The 18,538-nt window shown below is 42.3% G+C and overlaps 1 protein-coding gene across 3 annotated transcripts in view; it reads left to right on the top strand.

The window, feature by feature from the left end:
- Nucleotides 1-18,538, top strand: part of LDLRAD4 (low density lipoprotein receptor class A domain containing 4) — a 963,403-nt gene that overhangs the window by 358,546 nt on the left and 586,319 nt on the right. For all 3 annotated transcript variants that reach the window (XM_029590930.1, XM_029590933.1, XM_029590932.1), the window contains one exon: nt 9,980-10,492. In XM_029590930.1, coding sequence (XP_029446790.1) covers nt 10,453-10,492 — 40 coding nt within the window. In that variant the 5' untranslated portion in view covers nt 9,980-10,452. The remainder of the gene's footprint in view (nt 1-9,979; nt 10,493-18,538) is intronic.

Raw genomic sequence — 18,538 nt, 5'->3', positions numbered from 1 at the left:
AGGCCCTCTGCAGGGATGGATGTCCAGAAGGAAGAGAAGACACCATGGCATAGGCCGAGGTCAGGCATAGGCAGTGAAGCTCGAAGTCAGGATCCAGGCATGGGTCGCAACAGGCAGTATAGCTCGTGGTCAAGTTTAAAGGCAAGGGTCATGGCCAAGATCAGTCCGAGGAACAAAGGAAGGAACTCAGGATGGCAGTCCACTTTGCAGGAGCGAGGAGACCTATTGCCAAGGCAAAGGCTGGAAGCAGGGTCCAGCCTTATATAGTCCCCAGGTAGTGAGGTCATCAGGAAGGGCCGTGGCACTTTCCTGCCGCGGGCCCTTTAAATAGCAGAGAGAGACGGGCGCGCGTGCCTAGGAGGATGCCTAGCTCAGGAGGAAGTCAGCAGCGTCCCAGCCGTGGAGAAGGAGAGGTCAGCAGCGTCGGTGCAGAGTTCACGGCGTTGGACTGGTGGCTCGGGGGCCAAAGAAGGAACGCTGAGTCGGCAGTGGCTCCCTGCCGCTGCCAGGGAACCCAGGTCTGCTTCTGTTGCAGTGTGGCGGCAGGTGAATGAGGCCAATGTAATAAAACCCACAATAAAATTGGAGTTAAATGTTGCTTTTGCTTAACACATGCGTTAAAAACATGGGTCCTCGTGGGATGCAGTAAGCTAATGGGATGCAAATCAAACAGGAGTTAAAAAAGCGCACTCAAAGAAAAATGTGCTCTAAAATTGGAGTTAAACTGAAAAATACGAAGTAATACATGAAAGTGCTTTAAAACAAGAGTAAGGAGGTAAGTGCTTGAAGCTGGAAGGACCAAAATGACCTTGCATGCAAGATTGGCACGGGGCATGCCAACTTGGCCACGATCTCACATGCAAGACCGTTTGGGCAAGGCATGCCAAGTGAAATGAAAGGGTAAGCTCTCTAGAGAAGGCTCCTGCAACTGATCAGTACACCCTTTGGTGCTGTGCATCTCAAATGGCTGTAGTTACCTGTTCCAGAGAGCTTACCCTTTCATTTCACTTGGCAAAATGGCCTTGCATGTGAGATTGGCACTGAGTATCCCAACATGGGCACAGTCTTGCATGGAAGTCCATTTTGGTCACACTTCTTCCAACTTCAAGTGCTTACTTCCATACTTGTGGTTTACTGCTTGAAAGTGGAGTGAACGTTAACGCAGGTTTCTGGTGGCCATGATATTCTATTGCTGTGCCCATGTGGTAGTGTCTTTCTACCAGGCTGAATGGCCAACAGAAATGTGAATTTACTCCACCTCAGACTAAAGAAGGCGTAAGCTTTCTGGTATTTGCATCTACAGCTGAACAAAACATAACCTTTCTTGGGATGGCATCTTCAGCCGAATGGTATGCAATTAGTGTCATTCTTCCCGACGTTGAAGTACTTTTCAGCTGTAGGTGCCCTCCCCAGAGAGCTTACATTAGAAATGTAAATCCTCCTGTGTCTGAGGTGGACTACCACACTGGGCACAACATTTGACACTGGACCCAGGAGTTGACTTTCCAATATAAGCTCTCTGAGGCAGGCACCATTTACAGGTTTTCTTTGTTTTCCTGAACAGCTGGAAAGCTCACGCACATTTAATGCTAAAGTGTGTACTCTTCAGCTGTTGGTGCCCATCTGGACAGCTTATGATTTGTTCATCTAACTGTAGGTGCGTTCCCCAGAGAGCATATTCTTCTATTTTACTTGCCATTCCTTGTCAAAATGGCCTTGCATGAGAGAATGTGCCCACAAGTTGGGTAGCCAGCACCAATCTCACATACAATGCTATTTTTGTCAAGGCATGGCAAGCAAAATCAAAACCTAAGCTCTCTGGGGCAAGCACCTCCAGCGGAATTGTCTGCCCTTTGGCTCTGTGCGTCCAGCTTTGGCGTCCTTTTCATCTTTAGGTGCCCCCATCCACCCCCAGAGAGTTTAGGCTTTGATTTTACCTGCCATTCTCTGCCAACAGGGCCTTGGATGCAAGAATTTGCTCTTTGGGGGTGGGCACTTACAGCTAGCTGAACACAGTGTAAGCTCCCTGGGGTGGGCATCTACCGTTAAACAGTGCCCCAAAATTGGATGCACAGTGCTGGTGCCCTGTGGACTGGAAATTAAGCTCCTGGGTCCAAGGTGGAGTAAACTCACATTTCTGATGGCCAAAGTTATTCTATTGCAGTGCTGGGCATAGAAATAGTATCATATGTCAACCAGAAAATGTGAGCTAAGTTTTACTTTGAGCCAGGAGTTAAATTTCCAGCATTAAGAAAACGTGCTGTAAGCTGTCTGCCCTTTGACACAGCTCCCTGCATTGCTGAGGAATAGCTAATGCCTTCTTGGGATTTGCATGTAACTGTGCTAATCAAGGTGCTGGTTTTTACTCCTGCTTTAGCGCACATCTTTTTAGATGTTAAAACCCCATTATATACGCACTAAAACAAGAGTAGAAATCTGCACTAATGTTAGTGCCCCTTACTACATTGACAAGTTTTTCTCCAGTTAGACTTATCCAGCTACCTTTGGGCAGTGCTGCCCAGACAAAATGAAACCAGACGCCAGGAATAACCCCAGTGCTGCTGTTTTGCCTGGGGAAATTGTAGCTGGGGAGCAGGGGCAAATATTTCAATCCAGATTTTGTCTGTCTAACTTTTGGAGGAAGCCAGTCAAACCGTTTTAAGATTGACTTCTAGGTATCATATTTAGGAGGTACTGACTTCATCCTGTTATTTTTTTTTTATTCTAAATGCTGAGTAATAATTTAGAGTTTCAAAATTAAAATTGCGATGGCATCTCCCTGCGAAAGAGCATAAATCCTAGAATTAAATCGTAGAAAGTCTGGTACCGCAAGTGTTTTATTTTTGAGAGCTACAGACCCATTTTATTGTTCAGCACTCACAAAGGACAGCTATAAAAAAGGAGATTTATTAGACGAAAGAATAAAATGTCTTCCCTTTCAGAACGCATTTGAATTTGGGAACACTCAGGAGCAAGGCCGGAAAAGGATGGTTGATATGTTTGGCAGCAGAGAGGAAGGAGGCTTGGTAACTTTGGTATGGGATTGTTTTCCTCAGTGTATCACGATGTAAAATTTATTTTTTTTTTTTCATCTGACAGGCCTGCTGACTTGTGCATCAAGGGCATTTGGATCCAGTTCTTTTACTTGTGAATATTTTTGCCTTTTCCCTCTTTTAAATTGTATATTTATGCACATTTTTCCAGCTAATAGAAAATAAACATACATTTCCTGACAGGGAATGATTCTACCTTCAGTGGTTAAATCCGTAACAAGCGAGTATTAAAATGTAGCACAAAAAAAATAAATGCCGGAGCCCAGGTCCACAATCTGGTAGGTGGATTATAAGGAAATAAAAACAAGGCAATAAACAAATGAGAAAAACATTAGGATAGTGATGTACCTTGGCTGGGGCGCTTCCTGTGACATGACCAGTTTTGGGGGTTATATATTGAGGCTGTGGGTAGAAGGGATAAGAGGTGTAGGGGATATTTTGTTTGCATACTATTGAGCCAAAAGGATTAAACACTGCTGTTGAATGGAGTTTATTTCTGTGAACTCAGTGTGGATTCAGTGAAGCAGTTTTGGTTGGTGAACAACTGTTGGACTCTTTCAGTTAGTAGAGCATGTCCGCATGACTGGTTGATGTACTCTATATAAAGTAAGTGAACAAGTGTTGTTCTTAGGGAGGGAGGGAGCCCTCCGGCCACTCTGGGAGCCCTTTTGGACTCACCCTGTGTGGTGAGGTAATGGAATGTGTTGCGCGGGCAAACCCATGTGGCTCCTCTCACCACAGGTGGGAGTGCCGGGAAGGGACCAGCTGGAGCTTCACTCATACCAACCGTCGTTCCTGCAGGTTGAGCTCTTGTGCGGATGGCCAGCAGGACTTGGACAGGTCCCAGGGGCAATGAAAGGGAGAATGTTCGGGTTTAAGCAAAGGTTGAGGTAGGCAGCAAACAAGGAAGCCCAGAGAACGAAGCAAAGGTCAGGGCTGGCAGACAAAGTCAGAATCCGAGAGGCAAACCAGGGTCAGTCAGGGCCAGCGATTGGTATTAGGTGACCGCCTAGGGTGCCGTAGGTGGGTGGGGCGGCATCCGTGGACAGAAGGGTGCCATATTTAAAAATGGAGCGGTGTCAGCAATCACAGTTACTGTAAGCAATGTGAGAGAGAGAAAACCATAAGAAGGAGAATATGTCTATATCTCACTTGTAAGAGGGACATATTCAACTCAGGGTGGGGTATTGGTTTTGGGGGGGGGGGGGGGGGGGGGGGCGCAGTGTTACATTGGTCTACCTAGGGTGCTACAGAGCCTTGCACCGGTGCTGGGGTCAGGGCAGGCAGCAGGCAAGCAATCAGAGCCAAGGTCAAGAAATCAATCCAAAGAAGCAGAATAGGCAGGAGAAGAAACAAAGGCAGGACACACAAGAAGACAAGAGACACAGAAGGAGCAGACATCAGACAAGCCAGGAGCTGGAACAAGAAGCACAAGGAAGGGCCACGAACTAGCAACACATTCTGAGAAGCAGGTTTCTCAGGAGACCTGTTGCTGTGCCACTGGCTGGTTGCAAGAGACCTCCTTGTATTCTTCTGGAGGATATGACATCATCAGCCAGCAACACAGGAAATCCCAGCTAGAGGACCTATAAAGGCAGTCCAGAGTTAGAGGAAGTTTTATCCCAGGTCCTAGGAACAGTGTGCGCCACTTTGGATCAGAGGGAGCCACTTTGGATCAGAGGTGAAAGGCTTAGCAGTTGTAAACTGTTCCATGATGAGTAAAGCGGTATAGGTTCAATCATGAGCTGAGAACCTGATTGACTGATCAATGCGAGAATACAGAGAAAACGTGTCAGTGCGTTTAGTTATCAGGGGATTTTACAAATGTAGAATTTATTCATAGTTAAGCAAACAGAATAAGCAGCCACCATGGTAAAAAAAAAAAAAAAAATCCAATTTGTGGGCCTGATTCATCTCCTCTCCATGGATCTCCTCAACATTGAAACTTTATACCCCTACCCGATCACTACGATCCTGCAGTCAATGTCTCCTTGACATATCATCTGTAAAGCTTGCCCATCTTGATGAAACCATAGAGAGAGCTTTCTCAACTGCTGCCCCCACCCTCTGGAACTCCCTCCCTTCAGAACTGGGAAGCCTGAAAGACACTAAGAGGCCGATGCAATACAGTGTGCTCAGCCAAGAGCACTGTATAAGCCGCAGTCCGACGTGGGTTAAATAGGCGCTAATCCACCCCCTATTGCAATAAGGGGAATAGCGCCTATTTAACGCGCATCCAACACAGAGAGAATGGGATAGCGCTCATCACATGCAAATGCATGTGAATGAGGCTATTACTCATTCACTCCAAATGCAAAAAAATAAATGTGCCTTAATAGCTGCTTTTCTGTACTTCTTTTAAAAGTTAAAAAAAAAACTCAGCCGGCCGCATTAAGAAGACCGACACCGATATGCTCAGCGTTGATATTCACAATGTAGGCAGTTGAAAGGCTACATCTATCCTCTTACATTCCCCCCTGATTACAAAGGCTCACGCAGCTTAAGATTCAATAAGTTTTATTGGATGAATAATTAAATGGCTGCAGCCCATATAAATACAGTAACAGGCAATAAATACAATACAACAACAAGCAACAATAGCATAATAATACAACTTTGTATAACTTCATTAACTTAACTACTAAATTAGCTCTTGGTGACCAGCGCTTACCCCTGCAGCCAAGTGCTAAGCTCATAATTCTGCTGAGGCTTGTGCACCGCCCCCCGGCCGTAGAAGCCAGGCAGCTACCACTGATACCTGGCCGTCGAGGCCACAGCGTCATTGCCAGTGACCCGACCGTAGAAGTCAGGGTCGTTTAGTCCAAGTGCCTCAGTGCTCCCTCACCCTCTTGGCCGTTGACGTGTCGGGGGTCATGTCGGACCTGTTGGTTTTGAACTGACAGTGGGCTAATTAATATCCTCTCTGAAGCAGGTTGAGCTTAAACCTGGCTGATAGACTCTATAACAGGGTACCATCAAACGAGGGTGAGATAACATAGAAGAAATGGCATCTTTGTGAGACTTTCCTCACTTCAAATGTCGTCAAATCTTCACCGAGGTCTACTCTGCTGTTCGTACATCTCACTCTACATGAGAAACTGGCCGCTAAACCCTAAACCACCACCAACTCCTCACCTCAACCTATTAGATGGCCCTTCTATAGAAATATAAATAGTTGCACAGGGTGAGGGCTTCACCAGAGGCTCTCTCTCTCTCTTTCTCTACCTACTCTACTCCCCTTCCCCCTCTCCCCCCCCCTTCCCAAGCCTAGAAATGGCCAAAATGCAATCTAAAAATTTATTGCGAATTGCATTATGGCCATTTCGGGTACATTGCACATCTTATCGCCAGGAAAAAAGGTATAGTTATTTCCGGCATAAAAACCATGCAATATTGCCCCTCATTTTCATAAATCCCGCCCAAACTCCTACCTGATCCCACCCCTTTCCAAACATTTGCATTCCCGCTATGCGCTATCATAATTATCGCATGTGTTATGGCGTTAATTCATTATCGCATGCGTTAATGCCATAACACATTTTGATGAATGACCCGGTTGGATTGTGAGCTTTCTGGGAACAGGGAAATCCCTGCTATACCTGAATGTAACTTTCTGTGACTTCCAATTAAAAGGCATGAGCCAAATCATAAAAAAAAATAAAAAATAAAAAAATAGGACTGGGGCAGCCTTTGGCCAATTGTGCTTGGTAAGATGATTATGTCCTTTTTTTTTTTTTTTTTTAAATGTAGATTTGGCCGTAGTGGTCTATGCGTTACTAATCTCCCTCCTGGATTACTGTAACACTTTATATTTATTTTATTTAAATTCTTTTAATATACCGATGCTCAAGACAGGGTCTTATCGTACCGGTTTACAATAAACTAGGGGGTAAACCAGTTAAACCAGTAAACACTGAAAGCGAAAGTTACATTACAACAGGGAATGTATATCAAGGCATTTTGAAGAAAAGTAAAGTAAAATTAACAATTTATATGAGGGTTTACCAACTTTATATGAGGGTTTACCAACAAAATATCTGGAAGAAATGCAGTTGATTCAAAATGCTGTGGCTGGGGTACTTTCTAACAGTAAGCTTAGAGACAGGATAGTCCAGTTTTTAATGGAGTTGCTTTGGCTGTCTTTTCATTTCAAGGCTCAATTCAAAATTTTACGTCTGGTTATGTGGGAAATTGTGTGTCCAGGGCAGACTCTGCATTCTAGTAAAAAGTCCCGCTTATGTATTCCACCCTACCCCATTTCAGAAGTTAGGTTGGCTCTAACTGGGTTACAAGCTTTTTTGTTTGCTGTTTCTCCTCACTAGTAGAATGCCTTATCTAAAGAAGTACATTTACTAATGGATATTTATGCTTCAGGAAAAAAAAATGAATTGTGAAGGCCTGGCTTTTCCAATAAGCTTTTAACTTACAATCTTATGGATTCTTTTATTATCGATTGCTGATAAATTTGATGTGGAAATTTTGTGTATATGCTAGAATTTTGGTGTGGAACTGCAATTTTGGTTTTATTAGTCTTATTAGTTATTGTTTATCAATGGTTCTCAACACAGTCCTAGCCAGCCTGGTTTTCAAAAAATCCACATTGAATATGCATGAGAGGGATTTGCATGCACTGCTTTCATCGTATCTGCTGCATATTCATTGTGGATATCCTGAAAAGCCGACTAGCTGGGTGGGTCTTGAGAACCACTAGTTTAAATCATTCCTTGTATTTATCCTTTGATGTTGATATTATTATTTTATATGTTTTTGTTCTATATTTATTGACATTAAGTTTTATTTATTGATGTCTATTGCTTTGAGTAACTTGGGAAACTGATTTATAAAAAATAATAAATTAGTAAGGTCTGTAACATGGTTCCACATGTGGCAATTCCAAAGTGTCTTGGGAGAAATGAGGAGAACCAAGTTAACAAAGTCTCAGAAATAATGACAGCTCTAGAATTCTGTATATACAATATCTCTTTCTGAAATATTATGCAGTTCAGAGGCTCAACGTTTTTACACTTTTTTTTGTACCTCTTCTCACTAGTCATGGTTTGCTCTGCAGAAGCATATTTTTCTTTTTAACCCTTTACTCTGAGTTGGCATTCTTACACCATCATCAAAATGTTGCCTTCTGCATCCCTTCTGCAGGTTTAAGGTTGAAGAAAGGCAGGTGTGCCCTTTGCAGCATTTTTCTGTCTGTTATTTTCCATAGAACTACCTGAATTGTCAGCATTTTATTGCATGAAGTTGAATTTCGTTGACGCATATATAGGTTTTTGTTGGTTTTTTTTAAATTAGTCTCCTATTTTATTTTCCTGAGTACTGCTGGGAGAGAAATTTAGGGAAAACCCAAAGTAAATGATTATAAAATCATATAATTGTCCTTTCAAACTGGATTTTATGCTGTCCCACTGTCAGGTAGGGGTCCATATCATAATCACATACAGGCCGATACAGTACAGTGTGCTCCGGTGGAGTGCACTGTTAACCGGCATTTGGACGCGCGTTTTCAATGCGCTAGCTTTACCCCTTATTCAGTAAGGGGTCAAACGTGCATCCAACTCCCCCAAGACTAATAGCGCCTGCAAAATGCAAATGCATGTTGATGGCCCTATTAGTCATTCCCATGCAATACAGTAAGTAAAATGTGCAGCCAAGCTGCACATTTTATTTTAAGAAATTAGCGCCTATCCAAAGGTAGGCGTTAATTTCTGCCGGCGCCGGGGAAGTGCACAGAAAAGCAGTAAAAACTGCTTTTCTGTGCACCCTCCGACTTAATATCATAATATCATTAATATCATTGTCAGAGGTCCCAAAAGTTAAAAAAAGGAAAAAATAAAAATAAAATAAAAATTTAAAATCAGCCTGCGGCTTGAAAACCGGATGTTCAGTTTTGCCAGCGTCCGGTTTCCGAACCGTGGCTGTCAGCAGGCTCGAGAACCGACGCCGGGAAAATTGAGCGTTGGCTGTCAAACCCGCTGACAGCCGCCGCTCCGGTCCAAAGAGAGGCGCTAGGGACGCGCTAGTGTCCCTAGCGCCTCTTTTTACCGCCAGCCCTAGTTTAAATATTTTGGTTTACTGAATCCCGTGCACAGGACACTGGCCTGTGTGCTCGCCCGCTCTCCCGCGAGCTTTATTGTATCGGCCTGTATGTGATCTACAACTTTTACAGTGACCCCTGTTGTGACCAAGCAGAAATCTTCCAGGCAGCCTGTGTTTTAGGGAGTATTCTGAGCTGCTGCAAACTTCTTAAAACCATTTTTTCCTAGTTTAATAAAATGACTTTCATTTGCACACACCCCCCCCCCCCCCTCATGTGACTACTAGAATCTCCTAATGGCCTTTGGAGAAGGGCAGTATCTAGACTCTTTAACTTGTCTTGTGTCTTTGGTCTCTACTGAGAAACCAGCTGATTTGATGCTTCCCATACTATTTTGGCTTATATTTCAATATTTGTTCCCCTATGTATACTTCAAAGAAAAGTAATGTAATAAAATGTTTGATTTATTCTCTGCAGCTAAGAATATTGTAGGCTAGAGATCTCAAGTGTGTGTGCTTTTTTTTTTTAACTTTTAATTGCAATTTCGTTATTGTGCTGCAGACTTCCTTCCAATCCTCCTCTCCACGCACATCATGTATCATCACTACTAAATGTGGCCTTTGATATGCAAATCACCTCATAGTTTCTGAGATGAGTACAAGCCCCTCAGCACTGTTTATTGTTATGTTCTAAAGAATTGCTTGGTCACACTTTGCATCCCAGCAAATCTGCAATATTTGCCTTCTGAAGATCTCAATTAATGTGTTCTTTTTATCCTTGTGAGTGCATTTGGGATTTCTGTTCACCTGGATCTGTAAATTTTAATATTTCCACACATCACCAAGAAACATAATCTCATCTCATTTGTGTTCCTTTTTAGGGAGCTTGACTGAGGTGAGAGAGAAGAACACATGAAAGACACCAGAAGAGACAACTGGACATTACCAGATGCAGATTCCTTGATAAAGGAAGGATGTTGGGCTAATGACAACAAACTATCAGAAGGAAACATTACATACAAAAATCAAGGAAAGTCACTTCACTTAGGTCTCGGTTTCTTGCGTTTTGGAGTATTAAGTTTGCCACTATGGCAAAATTCCTGTGGCTGGACGGCTGAAGTGACTTCATCCTACAAGTGCCGCTCAGGGCTCCGTGCAGTGCCCTGGTTGCATCTGCTTAGAAGGACCGGGAGCAGTAAAGGTGGGAGTTGGTTGGTCTCAGATGGTGTCGGGTGGCGACAAATGGACTCTGGCCATTTAAGATGGAAGTGACTTGACAGCTTCCTGCGCAGTAGCTGTTTCTTGTACCCGGACAGGTTAAGGCTGGAATTACAAGCTTTGCTGGGACAGCAGTATGCAGGAAGCTGGTTTTCAGGCCACAAATGCTTTCACAGGTGAGAAATTTCCAGTGGGTAACCGGGAAGGATTCCTACTAAATGGGCAGTGATTCTCCTTTTTGCTGTTTTCCTTTTTCATGTTGAAATTTTTCTTTATTTTAGTATCCTATTCCAAGATTGTGGTAATTGGCACTGCCCCTGTTCACAAACTGCACAAAGAAGGGGGGGGGGGGGGGTTGGGGGTTTGACTAGGACCATCATGTTCTGTACAACTTTTACTTGTTTTGCTTCTTCCCCCATTTTCATAACAATATGCCTTGTATTAGGTCTGGCATTAGGGCTAAAGTAAGATAGAGAGTTATTCTTTCTAGCCAGTCATGTTCTAAATATAAGTTTAGATGCAGCCGAGCTCAAGTGCATATATTCCAAGGAGTCAAGGCCCTAAATGCACCATAGTCTTCAGTCTCCTCCCCCGACCAGCAGGGGTTGCTGAAGCTTCCACCAGATCAAGGAGCAGGTATTGGGCCTGGCCTGCAAATCTAGATCTCCTGCTGGGCTTTGAAGTCAATCTAGCAGCTCATATTTTTAACTCATTTTTTTAATTGAGAAATCCAAATAACAATGGAGTAAGCCAACAACAATACAAAATGTAAAATAAAGGGCTAATTTTAAAAGCCCTGCTTGCGTGAAATCTGGGAGATACGAGGGTGGATTTTCAAATGCTCGCGGCCATGCGCATATCTCCCTGTACGCAAAGAAAAAAAGGGTTCTCGAAAAATGGGTGGGCCGGAGGCGGGGTCTGGGAGGGACATGGGCGGGCTGGTACAGCACCATTAAAGCACTGACCTGCCGGGAACGACAGACCTGCGGAAGTTGCTGCTGCCTTGGAGAGCACCTAAGTATAAAAACAAAACAAAATAAGGTAGGCAATGGGGTTTTAGGGGTCAGGGTTAGTAGGGGAAAAGGGAGGCAGGTTAAGTTGGGGGTTTAGGATGTTCCCTCCCAGTCCGCTCCTTTACTGGATCTGCCTCTCCTCTTCCTCTGTGGTAGAAGGCAGAAATTCCATTTCCTCTGCTGCCTCTTCCTGTCTTCCCTCTCTCTTCCTCCCCATTGGATGTTGCACTCTTGCTTGGCGACTATAGGAGGGGGGAATCCATTCATCCTGCCCTTCCTTCTTTTCTCTTGGATAGTAAGTCTTTCTAGAAAAGCATTTTTTCCCTAGTGTGGGGCTTGACACTTTAGAGGTCCATATTCAAAGGCCATTTAGACTGATAGCGTAATAGTTAACCATCTAAATGGCTTACCTAGCTAGATGTAGCCAAATAAGAAGGGGGCATTCCCTGGGTGGGCAAGAGGCGTTCTGAGGTGGAGTGAAGTTAGCCACTTAACTTATGCAGCTATCTCTGGTCAGGCCGTAGGGATGTCCTAAAGTTAACCGGTTAGACATAACCAGCTAACTCTAAGATAGCCGGGTATATTCAGCAGCGTGATTGCGTCACTGAATATATCCTGCTAGTTAGCCGGATATGTTTATCAGGCTAACTAGCTGAGCTGCCCAGCAGCTGAAAATGGACCCCTTCGTTTTTAATTCCCTAACATACCAGTTTTCTTGAGGGTTTGATCTCACTTCATTTACAGCATCAAATAACCCACTTTGGTAGAAAAAAGTTCCCGTATCTTAGGAACATTCAGGTAAAAGTCTCACAAATGGAAATTATGTGTATACACGCTAGAGAAATTTTAATCATTTGAGAAGAGAGGGAAGAGGGGCTTTTCTCCAGTGGCACACCACATTGCGCCTAACAGCTGCTAATAAGTGGGTAGCAAAGCTGATGCCACATTTCTTAACCAGGCTGAGCCCTGCAGATGGTAGACCTAGAATAACCAGGGGGTGCAAAAGTAATTTAATCTCTGCAATGTGGCTTATTCAAGACAAAACCTCTGACCTGTATACCTGTATTTTAGGGTATGTTCACCAAATGTAGCAGAAAGTTCCCTTCCACCCCACATTGACACAATCAATTATCATGGTTCATAAGACCCAGTTTCCTCAGATAGTCTGGGTGCTGATACAAATAGAATTATCCTGCTTAAGGTGACAACACATTTTCCCCCAACATTTCTTTGTAATTTCTCGGCCAACAAATTTCCCTTATTTCTGTTTTATCATCTTAAGCGCATCCTCCTCTTTAGATAGCAGTAAATAATACATCTTAGAGATAGGACCCTTGCTTCAAGAAGAGCTAAGTGTCAATTGTTCAAAGGCCATGAGTTTCCTGCCACAAGAGCTCTGTATTGATGGCTCAGGTAAAAAAAATCCTTTAGTTGTAGTATCTGCAAAACTAGTATATCATTAATATTTCTTAACTGCGAAGGTTGTACAGTTAGAATTGCCCCCTCAACACCTGAATGATCCTTGTAAAAGCCATATTCTCCCATCTATGGAAGTTCTGTTTATTAAACTTGTTTGGAGAATCCACGTTATCCCATAAAGGAGAGCATGGTGAGGGAATTAAGAAACCTGATTCTCAACTAGTGACCTACTCCATGTCAGAGCCAATAAGGTAATGTTGTCTCAAAGCATTCATGATCCCCTTAGAGGATATCCATGGAGATAGCATGCAACCCTTGCTCATGAGCCCATTCCCTCTCCATTTTTACCCACTGCTTATCTTTTGAACATGAATGCCTATTATAATTTTTAGGTGTATTGCTTGCTGATAAAATTGAAAATCTGGGAGACTCAGATCTCATAAATCCTTAGAGATTGACAACACCTCACGAGGAATTCTCGATTTCTTTCCCCTCCATATAAATTTAGAGATCATGAAATTTAATGCAAAGAAAAGAGCACTAGGGATTTTAATAGGCAACATTTCCAGTAGAAACAATACTCTTAGCAAAATATTCATTTTAACTGAGGTAATCCTACCTAACCATGAAATAGAATGAGGCCACATTGTTAGATTCTCTTTGAGCTTTTTCAAGAGAGGGGTAAAGTTTAAAGAATGTAGGCTATCTTAAGTTACTGGAAATCTGGACTCCTAAGTATCTAATAACTTCCCTTGACCACTTAAAGAAAAACCTTTGGAGCAATATCATTTTAGTCTCACTTCCAAGTTTCAATTCCAATGTTTCCATCTTACAAGCATTAACTTTATACCGTGAGAAAGCCCCAGAATTCTCAATAGTATCCATTATGGCCTGCACAGAAGAAATTGGATCCTGTACACATAGTAAAATGTCAATGTCAGTGTCATTACCCATTCCCAATATATTTCTGGCATAAGGGAAACTCATGGACCTTTTTCAAATGGGTCTCTTGTAAAAACATATCTGCTCCTAATTTAAGGACTTCCTTACTTAATAAGCTATGCTTGCCTGTTGAGTTAAGACTCTTCACATTTAAGGTGGCACATATCAATTCTTTAACTCCTGCTATGCTATCCACAAACTAAAAAATATTGAAACATACTAGGATCCTGGGAGGAAGCATCAACCATGACATGAACTAGAGTCTCTGACATCTCCTCTGTCGTAGGAATGATGCACACATCCCCAGGCACAAACATACCTGGTCACCCTAGAAAAAAAGCCAACAGTTAGTAACCCCCCACTCCTAAACCACCTCCCAGCACCACAAAGTATGCCCGAAACCCAACCCCAGCACAACTTACTAACTCCAACCCCAACCCATACTTTTTGCACAACTCGCATCATCCTAAGAATGTAAAAATATACAGGAGAAATTATTATAACCTCAGTAATACTCTTTCTGCTAAGGGTCTAGTCCTTCCACCACCTCTCACTACTTCACCAACATGTTGACTAAACAAAAAAATGCCAAACCTTAACTCATATAGACCTTAACGTCTGTACAAAAAATAGGTAAATTAAGCTCCTCCTCACCCCAGCCATCAACCCTAAATCAATCCCCACCAGTATCCCAGCTGGACTTACACAAGAATACATAGTGACCAGAAAACCCCCACTGATGTGCTCCCATTTATTTCAGTGCTCTAAAGCATGTTGAACTAGAAATTCCTGTTGGCTCAATGAGATGGACAGAGCCTAGATATCCACAAGATTAGGCAGGTGTGTCCTGAGTAAGGAACCCCATTTCATTGTCTTTTTTTCCCTTGGGCCCCTAAGGGAACAGGCCATCCTTGTTTGACTTTCTCATTCTTTTGGCATACTTCACCCTCCAGGGCCCAGTCATCTTCTGCAAACCAAGAATTTCACTGCTCTTTTTCTCTCTAAATCTTTCCAGGACCTCCAGATACTCAGATGGACAAGATAAAAGTTCAGTGAAAAGGGAAATTCCTGATTCTTAATAGAACTGGATATCATCTAGGAAGTGAGGGGTTTCACCTTCTTTCTCTTCAACAATGTGGCCTGAACTAGGTCAGCAAAAATCTTTCTAGGAGCATCTCTCTATACAAGATGATTTTTGAGCTTTGCTTTACTCAAGAAGGCATGCTGCTGCTCTCCTGATCACCTCAGTTGTTAATTAACTTTAGTCGCTCCCCTTTCCCCTTATCCCCCCTATATTTTCCCCTATATTGTATAATGCAGTTTACTGTCCGCTTCAATTGTATGAACTATCCCTTTGACTTCATGCTCCTCCCTCTTTACATATTCTCTTTCTCCCTCTGCTCCCCTATTTTATGTATTTCAATTTAGTTCTATGTAAACCGATATGATGTACCCACGAATACCAGTATAAAAAAAAGGTGTTAAATAAATAAATTTTATTCCGGAAATGGTGGTAACACGCCATTATAGCTGTAGAGGTTGAATGACCTGAAAAGTTTCTTTCCATGGCACAATGGACACTTATCTATGTTCAGGTCATGTCCAGGATCAGGTCCTATGACCAGTTGGAATATTTTTTTTTTACTATGTCTTGTAGATTCTCCATTCCATCTTTTTCCAGGTCTCTCATGATTCCTATGTTAGATTGCCCCTTTCTGTTTTTCAAGATCTTCATATCATTCTTTTATGAGAATGGTCTGAATGATTGATTTGATCCCTGAGCTCCTTAACTTCTTTTTGTAGATTAGAATTTTAACACAAGAGTTAAAATTCATTGAGTAGAATGGCTAAGTCCTCTTTAGTGACTGGACCCCCCCAGATTGGGGTCAATCTCCTGGTACCGAAGAGATTCCAGTTTCACTGAAGCTTCTGATTTAACTATTTCTTGCCTCTTTGGCTGATGTTTAAACTTAGCATTGCAGCTTAGTTGGGCTTTGAATCCATAATGTTCAGCACTATTTACCAAGTCCAGTTGAAATCAAAGAAAAATATTGTAAGGATCTCACAGAGAGAAGAGACTCAAAATCTATACAATGTCACAAAAAGGCCTCACTGACCACTTCACCCCACCGAGGATCAGCAGGGTCACCAGGACCTTAAACCACAGATCAGAAAGTATTGTGATCCCAGAACAATTAGATGAAGAGAAGTACACACAAAAACTATTTTTCTTCTTAGTTGTTTAAGTAATTATTTCAAATTCCCACATGGTTAGTGCTCCTTAGCAAACAGAATTATTAGACTGTACAACTATTTATACTACTGCCTCAGGTCTCCATATAGTCATTTCGCTCTATCAAGCAGGTCAGTTCTCCTTAATTATGCTGTACACTAAGTCCAGGTCTTGACATTCTATATTTGGTAAAGTGTGGCTGTCAATGACCAAAATTATGATGACAATATTGCCATGCTTTTCTCATACTGTATTCAATATTGGCAATTGCCACATACCTCATGAAGTATGGAGGCAGTCTGGCCACTCAGAAACAAATTTGCTGACATTCGGTGCCGATGGGCCTCTTCAGAAATGTTGACCCAGGGTATAATCTGGGGAGTGCCTGTGTTTTTGAGATGGCACGCCCTAGTGCTGTTGGTGTTTTTTCTGGTGCATGTCTGCTGGCTTTCCGCCCCTGTACTAGACTTGAAGTCTCTCTGAGATGTCTCGCCATGTGTCGCCAAATGCTCTGGTAAAGGAATGGCATTTCCCGCAGCCACCTCTGATAACCAGCACCTTTGTTTGATGGCTCTATATTTAGGTCCGTTATGATGATGTTCTTGCTGTGCTTATCAGACAAAATTCCCTTCAGTCACACCTTATCATGGGGTAATGCTGTGGGGGGAACGGTGCTTTCAGAGATGTAGCCTTTAATTGCAATCCAGCAAATCTATCAAATCAAGACTGTGCCGTGCATCCTCAAAGCTCTATTCCTATTATTTTAGCAATCAGAAGCCACAGCTAGCCCAGATACATCTACATTTTCACCTGGTAAAGGGGAGAGCAGAGGAACTATGCTGCCATTTTCCAGCAGGAACGCTAGTGCCGCTGACATTTTTTTTTTTTAAAAGAAATATGATCCAATCTATCACACATCCAAAAATCATCATGGATGCCTCTCTGAATTTTTCTAAATCCTTAGAAATAACCTTATTCAAATATGGTTTTGTTTTCTATTGCGCATTCTCATTAGCTTTTCCTGGATGAAGTTGCATACCCTATCATTTGCCTTTGTTAACAACATGTTAGCTTCTTTCAGTATTTACAGTGAGGCTGGTACCTTAAGAATCCTACAAACTTTTATTTTGTTGATTGTACAGCTTTCTCTACTTGCCAATAAAAAGGCAGTTAGCAAGGAATTGTGGATCGATCCATGCTCAGGCTGTAGCGCTGTGCATTGCAGCATGGGAGATTCGGATCAGACCTGCTGTCTGTCTCAGATTTGATGAGATCATGACCAAGGAAAGGGAGGATTGCTGCTGTGACAGCCCCTGCCAGCCAACAAGCCGTTCTGGGGGCATGTTTCAGCAGCAGTGCCCCTCTAACTGTTGGGCCAGCAAGGGTTTCTTTGCCTTTCTCATCTGGGGAAGGAGGCGTTAAAGATGGAGGGCAACAGAAAGAGAAAAAGCAAAAGTAAAATAATAAAAATCATGAATACTTGAGAGAGGTAAAAAGTAATGGAAACATATTTCAGACGTACTGAATCCCATTCTTTGTACACTATCCTGATTCACAATTATCTATTTTGTTTTCTAAAGATTTGACTTTATTTAATTTAAAAATAGGCTTATTGCTTTATTTTTTTTTCTGTTTTTTTTTTTTTTTAAAACATCTGTTCAATATCTGGTTTAGAAAATCATGGCAATGTTCAGCAGTCCCTTGTTATATGGAGAATTATTTGACAGAATTTCACTACAATGGAATTCACATGCTGGGACCTGAATTTGATATACGGGATGCGGAGACTTGCTTTAATGGAAGCTTGTCTTGGTGTGCTTCCTGTAATGTCAGGTTTCTGCGGATCACTTCTTGTTCTGCACGGGGATAAAAAAAAAAAAGCCTGCTCTAGTCTAGAGCCATTAAAACAGTGCCTTAAATCACCGTTTGTTGCAGATTTGCTGTGTGGGCCCTTTTTGCAGCATTTCAGAACTGTTCTGTCCTTAGAGTGGAAAGCTAGGGGTATAAAGCCTGCTATAGTCCACACCTATTCCCAAGAGTGCCAATTGCTGCAGATCTGCCTAATACATTTCTTCATTTTCTGCCTTCCCTCAACCTGTGGGCCAGAATCACAGCAAAAGTATGTAAAGTAAGTGGAGATGCCTGTAAAGTATCCATTATTTGGAAGATAGAGCGGAAGAATTAAAAGAGATGATACGTTACGTTAGATGTGAAATTAAAAGTTTTAAGATACTTTGAGTCTGGTGAAAAACTGATTAGGGCTTGCAGCATCCACAGTGGGAATGATCCGTGAAAATAAAAACAAGCTTGCAAGCAATAACATCTTTAAGGGTGTCTAAAGCTGTGTTATTACAGGAGTGATGTCATGGAACATGGATAAATTGTTGAATGTGTGCATCAAAGATCAGAACTAATGTACTGTTTCCATACGAACAGTGATAATGCAGGAAAAGGCACATTTATTTATTTATTGCTATTCAGATGCTGCCAATGCCACAGGCTTTGGGCGGCTTACAGGAGAACATACATAAAAATGAAAAATATACACCATAAATGACATCAGTGACAAATCTCATTAAAATCTAAAATAAAATAAATGTCTGTCTGAGGACGAA

Source organism: Rhinatrema bivittatum, chromosome 2, assembly GCF_901001135.1.
Source record: "Rhinatrema bivittatum chromosome 2, aRhiBiv1.1, whole genome shotgun sequence".
Taxonomy (NCBI): domain Eukaryota; kingdom Metazoa; phylum Chordata; class Amphibia; order Gymnophiona; family Rhinatrematidae; genus Rhinatrema; species Rhinatrema bivittatum.
This window is presented reverse-complemented; position numbering and strand designations above follow the sequence as displayed.